We start from the raw sequence: 12595 nt of genomic DNA, 5'->3' as shown, positions 1-12595 counted from the left end.
CTACCTCACAAGTCTCACCAGCAAGTTGTTGAGTTTTCAGAAGTTTGTCTGTTTGGGTCTCATTCTTTGTTTTGACCAGAAGGGAACCATCGCTCAGAAAGTTTGCTTTCTCCAGTTTGTCACTGTTTCCCAGGACTCCACGGATCCCCATCTGCACCCATGGCCAGCCTCGAGATTTAAGGGTTTTGTCAGACACTAGGCTTATCCTCAAGTACGAGCCCTGACTAGTCTCATCTCTGTCAAAGAACGTCTCATCAGACCTCACTCGTTTTCCGGGCCGTAAATCCGGCCCAGGCCCCATCCTGGAGCATAACCTCCTCTACGAAAGCGATAAAAGCTTGACACCAAATCAGTAATATCAAAGGATACTCGGAAAATAACCAAGTGGAAAGTACAAAAACAACAAAAAACAAAATGTCTTCCACTGCCACGTGGCACGAGGCGAATGTCAGATATTTACCCATTACCCAACCATTACCTACGGACTACGGTCGACATCAAAACAGGGCCTTGATCAAAACCATCAAATGCTGATCGAAGGAGAATTGGGTCTCGTTTCATAAAGCGAGTCTGTCAAGGCCGTATAGTCCGTAACTTACGGTGGCTTTTGGTCTTGTATTGCAAGTGCATGTGAAGCGATGACGTTAGTTTGAATCGTTTAATTTATTTATCTTGCAAGCAAGAACAGAAGGGAAAAGGGGAAATAAATTTATCGCTTCACATGCACTTGTAATACAAGACGAAAAACCGGCGTAAGTTACGGACTCGCTTTATGAAACGAGGCCCTGGACGCACGTTGACCTCTTGCGTTGACCATCCAAGCTCAGTGATATTCCTGGCATTGAGGGACTAGCGGACAAAGGTCATCGTCTATTTCATTCGGGCAAAAACCAATATTATCACAGTTTTCTTCAAAGTGAGAAGCTCAACCAAGATGTGAACGGAATATTCGTGAACAATGGCCAAGGACGTCCGGTTGATTTCATGAATTACCGTAATGAAAACCGGAAATATGCAACTTATCGGCACACGAAGGCAAGCAAAATATTTGACATATCTAAATGCAAAATAAAAGTGCTCTTAATACAACGTTTTTATTTGATGGATATGTTTAGTGATAGATGCAAGGATGAACAAAGTGTGATGCAACTCACAGATATGCCAGCTTCAAATACAGCTCATTTCATATAGTCACTTCGCAGCAACATATCACGTCATAAAGCATCAACAACTTGTAAAGATTGGTCAATGATCGTCTCGTGTCCTTTGAAGAGAAAGCGTGCTTTGAAGAGCTTCTTTTCCAGCATCAGAGGAAACCAGAACCTGTCGTCTGCCCACATCTTGTCAAAGGGAATTTCACCCTCTTCATACCAAAGCGGGCGCATCTCTGCCGAATAGAATGCCACACAAACGACCATGAGCATTGGTGTTGATTTAACGAACGTTCAACGAATCAAGGCCATATATATATATATATCAAAGAATTAAAGGAGTCGATATATGCAACATCACAAGCGATTCCTGTAGTTTTCCTGCAATTTCTGATTTTCCTGCAGCTCCTGCGAGTAGAAATAATTTATTATCAACTCAATTCATCAATCATAGCTCTTGCCTATGATTGACCTATGGAGCCCTCAGTAATATACGGTTGACGAGGGAAATAGAATCACCGATGCCGCAAAAAGAAACGCTCGAGTTATTGTCATACTTCCTTGCCAATTTCTCACTCGCTTGACGCTGTGATTTATGCTCATTCACCATTTCAATTCGGGTTCCACTTATTACTATGAGACCGCGTCAATCAATTAGTGACAAATCTGCTTAGAGTGGCTCAGTTGATCCAATCATTGAAATCTTAGAACTAAGTTTATGTAAAAACATTTACTACCTACCGCTTACCTTCGGTTTCGTGAGGGCTGCCCTTGTATTTTTCCACTGTGAATACATGTACATCCAGAAGGCAGGGATCACCCTGAAACTCGAACTCTATGCGCCCAGCAGGCAGCAGCTCTTCTGCGTGCACACAGCTCTCCTCCAGAAGCTCCCTGGAAAGTTGCAAAGAGGTCGGGAAAATACATCGACGCATCATAAAAAAATCGGGATGAGGGGGCCAAGATCACCACGATGAAATAAACTATAAATTAACCACTGAAGACAAATTCGTTCTATGATTATGTTCTAACCATTGCCACACAGAATAAATTTTATCATGCAATGTTGCTCAACTGTTTGTAGTTGAATAAAGTAGGTACCACGAGGTTCATATGCTGGAGGATTACCCATGGGTCAAAAGTAATCTTTTCAAGAGTTGATGCAGTGGTCACTGACTATTCTTTAAGCATACATCTAATTTCTGTGTGAGGCCAAAGTATACAATTAAAAAAGCATGTGGTCTTAAGAGGGGCGCAAGTAATGTCAAGAGCTATTACATCACAGACTATACTATCGATGCAGTATTTACGATCAATGAGAGATTTGACTTGCATAACAGAATGATCCTATACCTGATAGGTAGGTACAGCATTCCGAGCTTTGTGTTGAAATTAAGATAACAGGTAAATGTCTCACCGTTTGGCTCCCTCTTCAACTGTCTCGCCTGGCTCAAGCTTGCCTCCAAAGCCATTCCACTTTCCAGCACCAAAGCCACGTTTTTTCATTCCCAGCAAAACACGTTGCTGGGCTACATCCCTCACCAGCACCAGGGTCAACACCTTCTTCAACATAGCTGAAGCTCAGCCTCTGACTTGCTTCTGAATGGGGTAAAAAACAGGCAGCTGTAAGGAGATGCCTGAAATGAGGCACAAATGTTGGCGTAAGTAGTGCAAACGTCACAAAGGTTTTTCAACTGAGGAGAGGCGCTGTAGGTTTGTAGGTTGTAGGTTAGGTTTGTTGAGGTTTGGTTAGAAAGAAGTACCTCCGGGCAAACTGCTTTTCCTCCGTTGGAAAACCTTCATGACGTCCGCTCTACTAACACCCAAGTGTTCTGATTTTTGGTGTTTCCCAGCAAAATGATTTTTACATACCTATTAGTTTTTACCTGCAATAACCAAATACATCTGTCACAGCCACAGGGATGCATGAGCCAAATAATAAAACCATAACTTCCAGGTAAATAAGATTCACTGCATTGAAACAAATTTTAATTGCCCAGCCATATCAACATTGATAAGCAGGTACCTTTTTTGACACTTTGGCTTCAACTTTGCAACAGCTATGTTTTAGGGCCTTGGCCACAGCAGCTCAAGCAGAGATCTTGCTGATGGTTTAAACAGATTACAGACATCAACATAGGCGCAGTTTTCACACTTTTCATTTCATTTTGATTTTGAGGCTGTGTATGTACGAAAAAATATAAAGGCACACGCACCACACTGCTTACCTCAAAGAATAACAGCAAGATAGGCAATATGAAAGCTTGGTTCTTGCATCTTAGGCAATACAGAAATGATAGAAATACTTCCGCTCTTCTGATCTTATTGAAGAATGAAATAGCAGTTAAACAGTGCTGCCAGATGGGGAAGGCTGTAATCCTCCAGATCAGTTACAAAAATCCTCCAGATTCCTCCAAATCCTATTGGTAGATATAGAAAGGCGTTCTTGGACGCTGCGGGGGGCTATGCCCCCAAAAAAGTTTCACCAAATTCTAAAAACTCATCGGATTTCGAATCCTTTCGCACTGCTGTGCAGTTTAAAAGATACTTTTTCTTATAAAAGTTGTTTAGTTTTCGTTTTATTCTAAAAAAAAATCGTCGATTTCGGGCGCTGCAGGGGGGCCGGGGGCATTTGCCCCAAATGTCCCCCTGGCCTTAACCCGCGCCCTGCTGGGGGGGGGTGTTTGAACACCCCCCCTTGTGGTTTTTTTGCGAATATCTCAAAAACGGCGGCGCGGAGCGCCGCCGTTTTTGGTACACCTTATCATACATCAATTCTACACATGTTGTAAAAATTTCAGACCAAGGTCATTCAAGGTCAGGTCACCAGGTCACTTGAAGTGACCTCACCTCATAAAAACTTTCAATGTCTGTCATAGCTACACCGAGTGACCGATCACTTTGAAACTTTCAGCGATTGCTAAGAGCAATAGCATGTACAAAATGTATATCTCAGAATTTTGATATCGATGACCTAAGGTCAGGTCAATTTTGCGACCTCCCCATTATAAGTCAATGGGAGAAAATTGAAATGCGCCTCTTTTGGATGAAAGACATTATAAACACTCCCAAACACCGAATTACAAGTGGTTTAGACACATTGAACTTGAAAATGGTGTCCGTGACCCTTGTTTATGCCCTGAGGTCATCTTAGGTCACGAATGGTATCTAACAGTTTTTCGCAAATAACTTTTGATAGAGGCATGCTAGAGCGATGAAAACGCCTTAGATGTGTTCAGCTCGACGATACGGATCGACTGATATGCAACATGACCCTTTTCGGTCAGGTCATGACCTTGACCTGAGGTCAAATTTTCAAGTTGACCTTTCAAGGTCAAGTCATAGTTCATTCGATGCGTCTTGACGAGAGGAACACGATGCCGGTAAAAGTAAGCTCGTACAAGGCTTGGGTCAAAAGTTATTGCAGAAAAACTGTTTTCGAAAAAATCGGCTATTTTTGCAGTTTTTGCCCCCTGCAGGCAAAACCGTTGACGTTAGGTCAAATCTGAGAGAATTACTCAGAAAGGGCGTTAATAGGGCTATCGAATGCGCTTTTCCGCGGCGCTGTAGCTCTATTGGTTCCCGAGTTATGCGTTGGCTTCTTGGAAATTTTCGACATTCGACCTGGAAATCGGCGAAATTTTGCCTTTAATGACCTGTGGTGACCTGACCTTTGACCTGACCAAAAAATTGACCGAAGTGATTTCGTCATTATTTTTGACGCTCTTTGGAACGCCGCCTTCCGCGTATCGCTACGTGGCCCAGGAGCCGAGTTACAAGGGGGGGTGTTCAAACACCCCCCCCCCCCAGCAGGGCGTGGAAATCCAGGACCCCCAGCAGGGCGCGGGTTAAATCCGCCAGTAGTTTTGTACCCTCGTTACTCGTAGATATAGCTACAGACTGAGACATTAACCCGGTTTACATAGCATATTTGACGAGGCTCTAGCTCGTTAATTTGGCGATAATTTCGATGCAGTGGTCTTCAGATATTTAGAGCGGATCATTTTGTAAATTGTTAAGCACCATTGGCATCTTTTGCAACATCACGGACGGAGATATAAGCTTGCAACAAACCCTATGTAAACCCGTCTATTCTGCAGTCTCACGGTGATAAAGGACGTGATATATCCTAACGGGTAAGGTGACGCTGGGCAGGAAAATGCCTTTTTAGTCTTGAATGTGTTATATTTTGCCATGAAATTGAATATAATAATCGGGCGACAAATCCTCCAGATTTTCCTCCAGAATCAAAAATCCTCCAAAAGCGAAATTTGTCCGCAAATAGAGTTCAAAATCCTCCAGATTTGCGGAAATCCTCCAAATCTGGCAGCACTGCAGTTAAATAGCATGTCCGTGAAGTTGGCGACGTCGCCAGCGACTTTTCCAGCGACGAGCACCGATTTTAGCCAAAACCTCGTCCAAGGTCAATTGGACCATGAGGATCACGAAAATCGAACCCATTCACCCCTAAACCTTGACCTTCAAGGTCAAATTCAAGGTCAAAGGACGGGGAACTGAAAAAGTGCCACTAAATATTGTCCGATTTTCAAAATTTTGGCACCAAAATGTAGCGCGTGCAAAGTTCTAGCCGCACATCGAAAACCATTTTCATCAAGGTCAAACTTCAAGGTCAAATTCAAGGTCAAAGGACGGGGAACTGAAAAAGTGCCACTAAATATTGTCCGATCTTCAAAATTTTGGCACCAAAATGTAGCGCGTGCAAAGTTCTAGCCGCACATCGAAAACCATTTTCATCAAGGTCAAACTTCAAGGTCAAATTCAAGGTCAAAGGACGGGGAACTGAAAAAGTGCCACTAAATATTGTCCGATCTTCAAAATTTTGGCACCAAAATGTAGCGCGTGCAAAGTTCTAGCCGCACATCGAAAACCATTTTCATCAAGGTCAAACTTCAAGGTCAAATTCAAGGTCAAAGGACGGGGAACTGAAAAAGTGCCACTAAATATTGTCCGATTTTCATAATTTTGGCACCAAAATGTAGCGCGTGCAAAGTTCTAGCCGCACATCGAAAACCATTTTCATCAAGGTCAAACTTCAAGGTCAAATTCAAGGTCAAAGGACGGGCAACTTTAAAAATGCTACGTCACCAGCGACTTTTCCAGCGACGAGCACCGATTTTAGCCAAAACCTCGTCCAAGGTCAATTGGACCATGAGGATTACGAAAATCGAACCCATTCACCCCTAAACCTTGACCTTCAAGGTCAAATTCAAGGTCAAAGGACGGGGAACTGAAAAAGTGCCACTAAATATTGTCCGATTTTCAAAATTTTGGCACCAAAATGTAGCGCGTGCAAAGTTCTAGCCGCACATCGAAAACCATTTTCATCAAGGTCAAACTTCAAGGTCAAATTCAAGGTCAAAGGACGGGGAACTGAAAAAGTGCCACTAAATATTGTCCGATTTTCAAAATTTTGGCACCAAAATGTAGCGCGTGCAAAGTTCTAGCCGCACATCGAAAACCATTTTCATCAAGGTCAAACTTCAAGGTCAAATTCAAGGTCAAAGGACGGGGAACTGAAAAAGTGCCACTAAATATTGTCCGATTTTCAAAATTTTGGCACCAAAATGTAGCGCGTGCAAAGTTTTAGCCGCACATCGAAAACCATTTTCATCAAGGTCAAACTTCAAGGTCAAATTCAAGGTCAAAGGACGGGGAACTGAAAAAGTGCCACTAAATATTGTCCGATTTTCAAAATTTTGGCACCAAAATGTAGCGCGTGCAAAGTTCTAGCCGCACATCGAAAACCATTTTCATCAAGGTCAAACTTCAAGGTCAAATTCAAGGTCAAAGGACGGGCAACTTTAAAAATGCTACGTCACCAGCGACTTTTCCAGCGACGAGCACCGATTTTAGCCAAAACCTCGTCCAAGGTCAATTGGACCATGAAGATCACGAAAATCGAACCCATTCACCCCTAAACCTTGACCTTCAAGGTCAAATTCAAGGTCAAAGGACGGGGAACTGAAAAAGTGCCACTAAATATTGTCCGATTTTCAAAATTTTGGCACCAAAATGTAGCGCGTGCAAAGTTCTAGCCGCACATCGAAAACCATTTTCATCAAGGTCAAACTTCAAGGTCAAATTCAAGGTCAAAGGACGGGCAACTTTAAAAATGCTACGTCACCAGCGACTTTTCCAGCGACGAGCACCGATTTTAGCCAAAACCTCGTCCAAGGTCAATTGGACCATGAAGATCACGAAAATCGAACCCATTCACCCCTAAACCTTGACCTTCAAGGTCAAATTCAAGGTCAAAGGACGGGGAACTGAAAAAGTGCCACTAAATATTGTCCGATTTTCAAAATTTTGGCACCAAAATGTAGCGCGTGCAAAGTTCTAGCCGCACATCGAAAACCATTTTCATCAAGGTCAAACTTCAAGGTCAAATTCAAGGTCAAAGGACGGGGAACTGAAAAAGTGCCACTAAATATTGTCCGATTTTCAAAATTTTGGCACCAAAATGTAGCGCGTGCAAAGTTCTAGCCGCACATCGAAAACCATTTTCATCAAGGTCAAACTTCAAGGTCAAATTCAAGGTCAAAGGACGGGCAACTTTAAAAATGCTACGTCACCAGCGACTTTTTCCAGCGACGAGCACCGATTTTAGCCAAAACCTCGTCCAAGGTCAATTGGACCATGAGGATCACGAAAATCGAACCCATTCACCCCTAAACCTTGACCTTCAAGGTCAAATTCAAGGTCAAAGGACGGGGAACTGAAAAAGTGCCACTAAATATTGTCCGATTTTCAAAATTTTGGCACCAAAATGTAGCGCGTGCAAAGTTCTAGCCGCACATCGAAAACCATTTTCATCAAGGTCAAACTTCAAGGTCAAATTCAAGGTCAAAGGACGGGGCACTGAAAAAGTGCCACTAAATATTGTCCGATTTTCAAAATTTTGGCACCAAAATGTAGCGCGTGCAAAGTTCTAGCCGCACATCGAAAACCATTTTCATCAAGGTCAAACTTCAAGGTCAAATTCAAGGTCAAAGGACGGGGAACTGAAAAAGTGCCACTAAATATTGTCCGATTTTCAAAATTTTGGCACCAAAATGTAGCGCGTGCAAAGTTCTAGCCGCACATCGAAAACCATTTTCATCAAGGTCAAACTTCAAGGTCAAATTCAAGGTCAAAGGACGGGGAACTGAAAAAGTGCCACTAAATATTGTTCGATCTTCAAAATTTTGGCACCAAAATGTAGCGCGTACAAAGTTCTAGCCGCACATCGAAAACCATTTTCATCAAGGTCAAACTTCAAGGTCAAATTCAAGGTCAAAGGACGGGGAACTGAAAAAGTGCCACTAAATATTGTCCGATTTTCAAAATTTTGGCACCAAAATGTAGCGCGTGCAAAGTTCTAGCCGCACATCGAAAACCATTTTCATCAAGGTCAAACTTCAAGGTCAAATTCAAGGTCAAAGGACGGGGCACTGAAAAAGTGCCACTAAATATTGTCCGATTTTCAAAATTTTGGCACCAAAATGTAGCGCGTGCAAAGTTCTAGCCGCACATCGAAAACCATTTTCATCAAGGTCAAACTTCAAGGTCAAATTCAAGGTCAAAGGACGGGGAACTGAAAAAGTGCCACTAAATATTGTCCGATTTTCAAAATTTTGGCACCAAAATGTAGCGCGTGCAAAGTTCTAGCCGCACATCGAAAACCATTTTCATCAAGGTCAAACTTCAAGGTCAAATTCAAGGTCAAAGGACGGGGAACTGAAAAAGTGCCACTAAATATTGTCCGATCTTCAAAATTTTGGCACCAAAATGTAGCGCGTACAAAGTTCTAGCCGCACATCGAAAACCATTTTCATCAAGGTCAAACTTCAAGGTCAAATTCAAGGTCAAAGGACGGGGAACTGAAAAAGTGCCACTAAATATTGTCCGATTTTCAAAATTTTGGCACCAAAATGTAGCGCGTGCAAAGTTCTAGCCGCACATCGAAAACCATTTTCATCAAGGTCAAACTTCAAGGTCAAATTCAAGGTCAAAGGACGGGGAACTGAAAAAGTGCCACTAAATATTGTCCGATCTTCAAAATTTTGGCACCAAAATGTAGCGCGTGCAAAGTTCTAGCCGCACATCGAAAACCATTTTCATCAAGGTCAAACTTCAAGGTCAAATTCAAGGTCAAAGTACGGGGAACTGGAAAAGTGCCACTAAATATTGTCCGATTTTCAAAATTTTGGCACCATAATGTAGCGCGTGCAAAGTTCTAGCCGCACATCGAAAACCATTTTCATCAAGGTCAAACTTCAAGGTCAAATTCAAGGTCAAAGGACGGGGAACTGAAAAAGTGCCACTAAATATTGTCCGATTTTCAAAATTTTGGCACCAAAATGTAGCGCGTGCAAAGTTCTAGCCGCACATCGAAAACCATTTTCATCAAGGTCAAACTTCAAGGTCAAATTCAAGGTCAAAGGACGGGGAACTGAAAAAGTGCCACTAAATATTGTCCGATTTTCAAAATTTTGGCACCAAAATGTAGCGCGTGCAAAGTTCTAGCCGCACATCGAAAACCATTTTCATCAAGGTCAAACTTCAAGGTCAAATTCAAGGTCAAAGGACGGGGAACTGAAAAAGTGCCACTAAATATTGTCTGATCTTCAAAATTTTGGCACCAAAATGTAGCGCGTGCAAAGTTCTAGCCGCACATGGAAAACCATTTTCATCAAGGTCAAACTTCAAGGTCAAATTCAAGGTCAAAGGACGGGGAACTGAAAAAGTGCCACTAAATATCGTCCGATCTTCAAAATTTTGGCACCAAATTTTGGCACCTTGAATTTGACCTTGAAGTTTGACCTTGATGAAAATGGTTTTCGATGTGCGGCTAGAACTTTGCACGCGCTACATTTTGGTGCCAAAATTTTGAAAATCGGACAATATTTAGTGGCACTTTTTCAGTTCCCCGTCCTTTGACCTTGAATTTGACCTTGAAGTTTGACCTTGATGAATATGGTTTTCGATGTGCGGCTAGAACTTTGCACGCGCTACATTTTGGTGCCAAAATTTTGAAAATCTAACAATATTTAGTGGCACTTTTTCAGTTCCCCGTCCTTTGACCTTGAATTTGACCTTGAAGTTTGACCTTGATGAAAATGGTTTTCGATGTGCGGCTAGAACTTTGCACGTGCTACATTTTGGTGCCAAAATTTTGAAAATCGGACAATATTTAGTGGCACTTTTTCAGTTCCCCGTCCTTTGACCTTGAATTTGACCTTGAAGTTTGACCTTGATGAAAATGGTTTTCGATGTGCGGCTAAAACTTTGCACGCGCTACATTTTGGTGCCAAAATTTTGAAAATCGGACAATATTTAGTGGCACTTTTTCAGTTCCCCGTCCTTTGACCTTGAATTTGACCTTGAAGTTTGACCTTGATGAAAATGGTTTTCGATGTGCGGCTAGAACTTTGCACGCGCTACATTTTGGTGCCAAAATTTTGAAAATCGGACAATATTTAGTGGCACTTTTTCAGTTCCCCGTCCTTTGACCTTGAATTTGAACTTGAAGTTTGACCTTGATGAAAATGGTTTTCGATGTGCGGCTAGAACTTTGCACGCGCTACATTTTGGTGCCAAAATTTTGAAAATCGGACAATATTTAGTGGCACTTTTTCAGTTCCCCGTCCTTTGACCTTGAATTTGACCTTGAAGTTTGACCTTGATGAAAATGGTTTTCGATGTGCGGCTAGAACTTTGCACGCGCTACATTTTGGTGCCAAAATTTTGAAGATCGGACAATATTTAGTGGCACTTTTTCAGTTCCCCGTCCTTTGACCTTGAATTTGACCTTGAAGGTCAAGGTTTAGGGGTGAATGGGTTCGATTTTCGTGATCCTCATGGTCCAGTTGACCTTGGACGAGGTTTTGGCTAAAATCGGTGCTCGTCGCTGGAAAAGTCGATGGTGACGTAGCATTTTTAAAGTTGCCCGTCCTTTGACCTTGAATTTGACCTTGAAGTTTGACCTTGATGAAAATGGTTTTCGATGTGCGGCTAGAACTTTGCACGCGCTACATTTTGGTGCCAAAATTTTGAAAATCGGACAATATTTAGTGGCACTTTTTCAGTTCCCCGTCCTTTGACCTTGAATTTGACCTTGAAGTTTGACCTTGATGAAAATGGTTTTCGATGTGCGGCTAGAACTTTGCACGCGCTACATTTTGGTGCCAAAATTTTGAAAATCGGACAATATTTAGTGGCACTTTTTCAGTTCCCCGTCCTTTGACCTTGAATTTGACCTTGAAGTTTGACCTTGATGAAAATGGTTTTCGATGTGCGGCTAGAACTTTGCACGCGCTACATTTTGGTGCCAAAATTTTGAAGATCGGACAATATTTAGTGGCACTTTTTCAGTTCCCCGTCCTTTGACCTTGAATTTGACCTTGAAGTTTGACCTTGATGAAAATGGTTTTCGATGTGCGGCTAGAACTTTGCACGCGCTACATTTTGGTGCCAAAATTTTGAAAATCGGACAATATTTAGTGGCACTTTTTCAGTTCCCCGTCCTTTGACCTTGAATTTGACCTTGAAGTTTGACCTTGATGAAAATGGTTTTCGATGTGCGGCTAGAACTTTGCACGCGCTACATTTTGGTGCCAAAATTTTGAAAATCGGACAATATTTAGTGGCACTTTTTCAGTTCCCCGTCCTTTGACCTTGAATTTGACCTTGAAGGTCAAGGTTTAGGGGTGAATGGGTTCGATTTTTGTGATCCTCATGGTCCAATTGACCTTGGACGAGGTTTTGGCTAAAATCGGTGCTCGTCGCTGGAAAAGTCGCTGGTGACGTAGCATTTTTAAAGTTGCCCGTCCTTTGACCTTGAATTTGACCTTGAAGTTTGACCTTGATGAAAATGGTTTTCGATGTGCGGCTAGAACTTTGCACGCGCTACATTTTGGTGCCAAAATTTTGAAAATCGGACAATATTTAGTGGCACTTTTTCAGTTCCCCGTCCTTTGACCTTGAATTTGACCTTGAAGTTTGACCTTGATGAAAATGGTTTTCGATGTGCGGCTAGAACTTTGCACGCGCTACATTTTGGTGCCAAAATTTTGAAAATCGGACAATATTTAGTGGCACTTTTTCAGTTCCCCGTCCTTTGACCTTGAATTTGACCTTGAAGTTTGACCTTGATGAAAATGGTTTTCGATGTGCGGCTAGAACTTTGCACGCGCTACATTTTGGTGCCAAAATTTTGAAAATCGGACAATATTTAGTGGCACTTTTTCAGTTCCCCGTCCTTTGACCTTGAATTTGACCTTGAAGTTTGACCTTGATGAAAATGGTTTTCGATGTGCGGCTAGAACTTTGCACGCGCTACATTTTGGTGCCAAAATTTTGAAAATCGGACAATATTTAGTGGCACTTTTTCAGTTCCCCGTCCTTTGACCTTGAATTTGACCTTGAAGTTTGACCTTGATGAA

The 12595-nt window shown here is 42.2% G+C and overlaps 1 protein-coding gene across 5 annotated transcripts; it reads right to left on the bottom strand.

Annotated features, from left to right (window-relative positions):
• Positions 1-1078: 1078 nt before the first annotated feature.
• Positions 1079-3500, bottom strand: LOC122380167 (7,8-dihydro-8-oxoguanine triphosphatase-like). Of its 5 annotated transcripts, none has more exons than XM_043363058.1 (4): positions 3380-3500; positions 2569-2750; positions 1900-2045; positions 1079-1387 (listed from the first exon to the last, which is right to left on the bottom strand). In XM_043363058.1, the coding sequence occupies exons 2-4, from the start codon at positions 2721-2723 to the stop codon at positions 1215-1217; spliced, it is 474 nt and encodes a 157-aa protein (XP_043218993.1). In that variant the 5' UTR covers positions 2724-2750; positions 3380-3500; the 3' UTR covers positions 1079-1214. The 5 variants fall into 5 exon arrangements, with proteins under 5 accessions (XP_043218993.1, XP_043218995.1, XP_043218994.1 ...); XM_043363060.1 differs by having other exon boundaries at positions 2569-2788; positions 3380-3467; XM_043363059.1 differs by lacking the exon at positions 3380-3500 and adding an exon at positions 3178-3307.
• Between the last annotated feature and the right edge of the window lie 9095 nt (positions 3501-12595).

The sequence above is a fragment of the Amphibalanus amphitrite genome, unplaced genomic scaffold (genome assembly GCF_019059575.1).
Source record: "Amphibalanus amphitrite isolate SeventyFive unplaced genomic scaffold, NRLGWU_Aamphi_draft 000092F_arrow, whole genome shotgun sequence".
NCBI lineage: Eukaryota > Metazoa > Arthropoda > Thecostraca > Balanomorpha > Balanidae > Amphibalanus > Amphibalanus amphitrite.
The sequence above is the reverse complement of the archived record's forward strand: the minus strand, read 5'-3'. Positions and strand labels throughout refer to the sequence as shown.

Excerpts from the sequence above, each read along its gene's own strand:
- LOC122380167 (XM_043363058.1), bottom strand. The coding sequence starts at position 2,723 with ATGTTGAAGAAGGTGTTGACCCTGGTGCTGGTGAGGGATGTAGCCCAG. Across the intron at positions 2,046-2,568 it reads GTTGAAGAGGGAGCCAAACG|GGAGCTTCTGGAGGAGAGCT; the intron begins GTGAGACATTTA and ends GCAACTTTCCAG. Across the intron at positions 1,388-1,899 it reads CAGCCCTCACGAAACCGAAG|AGATGCGCCCGCTTTGGTAT; the intron begins GTAAGCGGTAGG and ends TCTATTCGGCAG.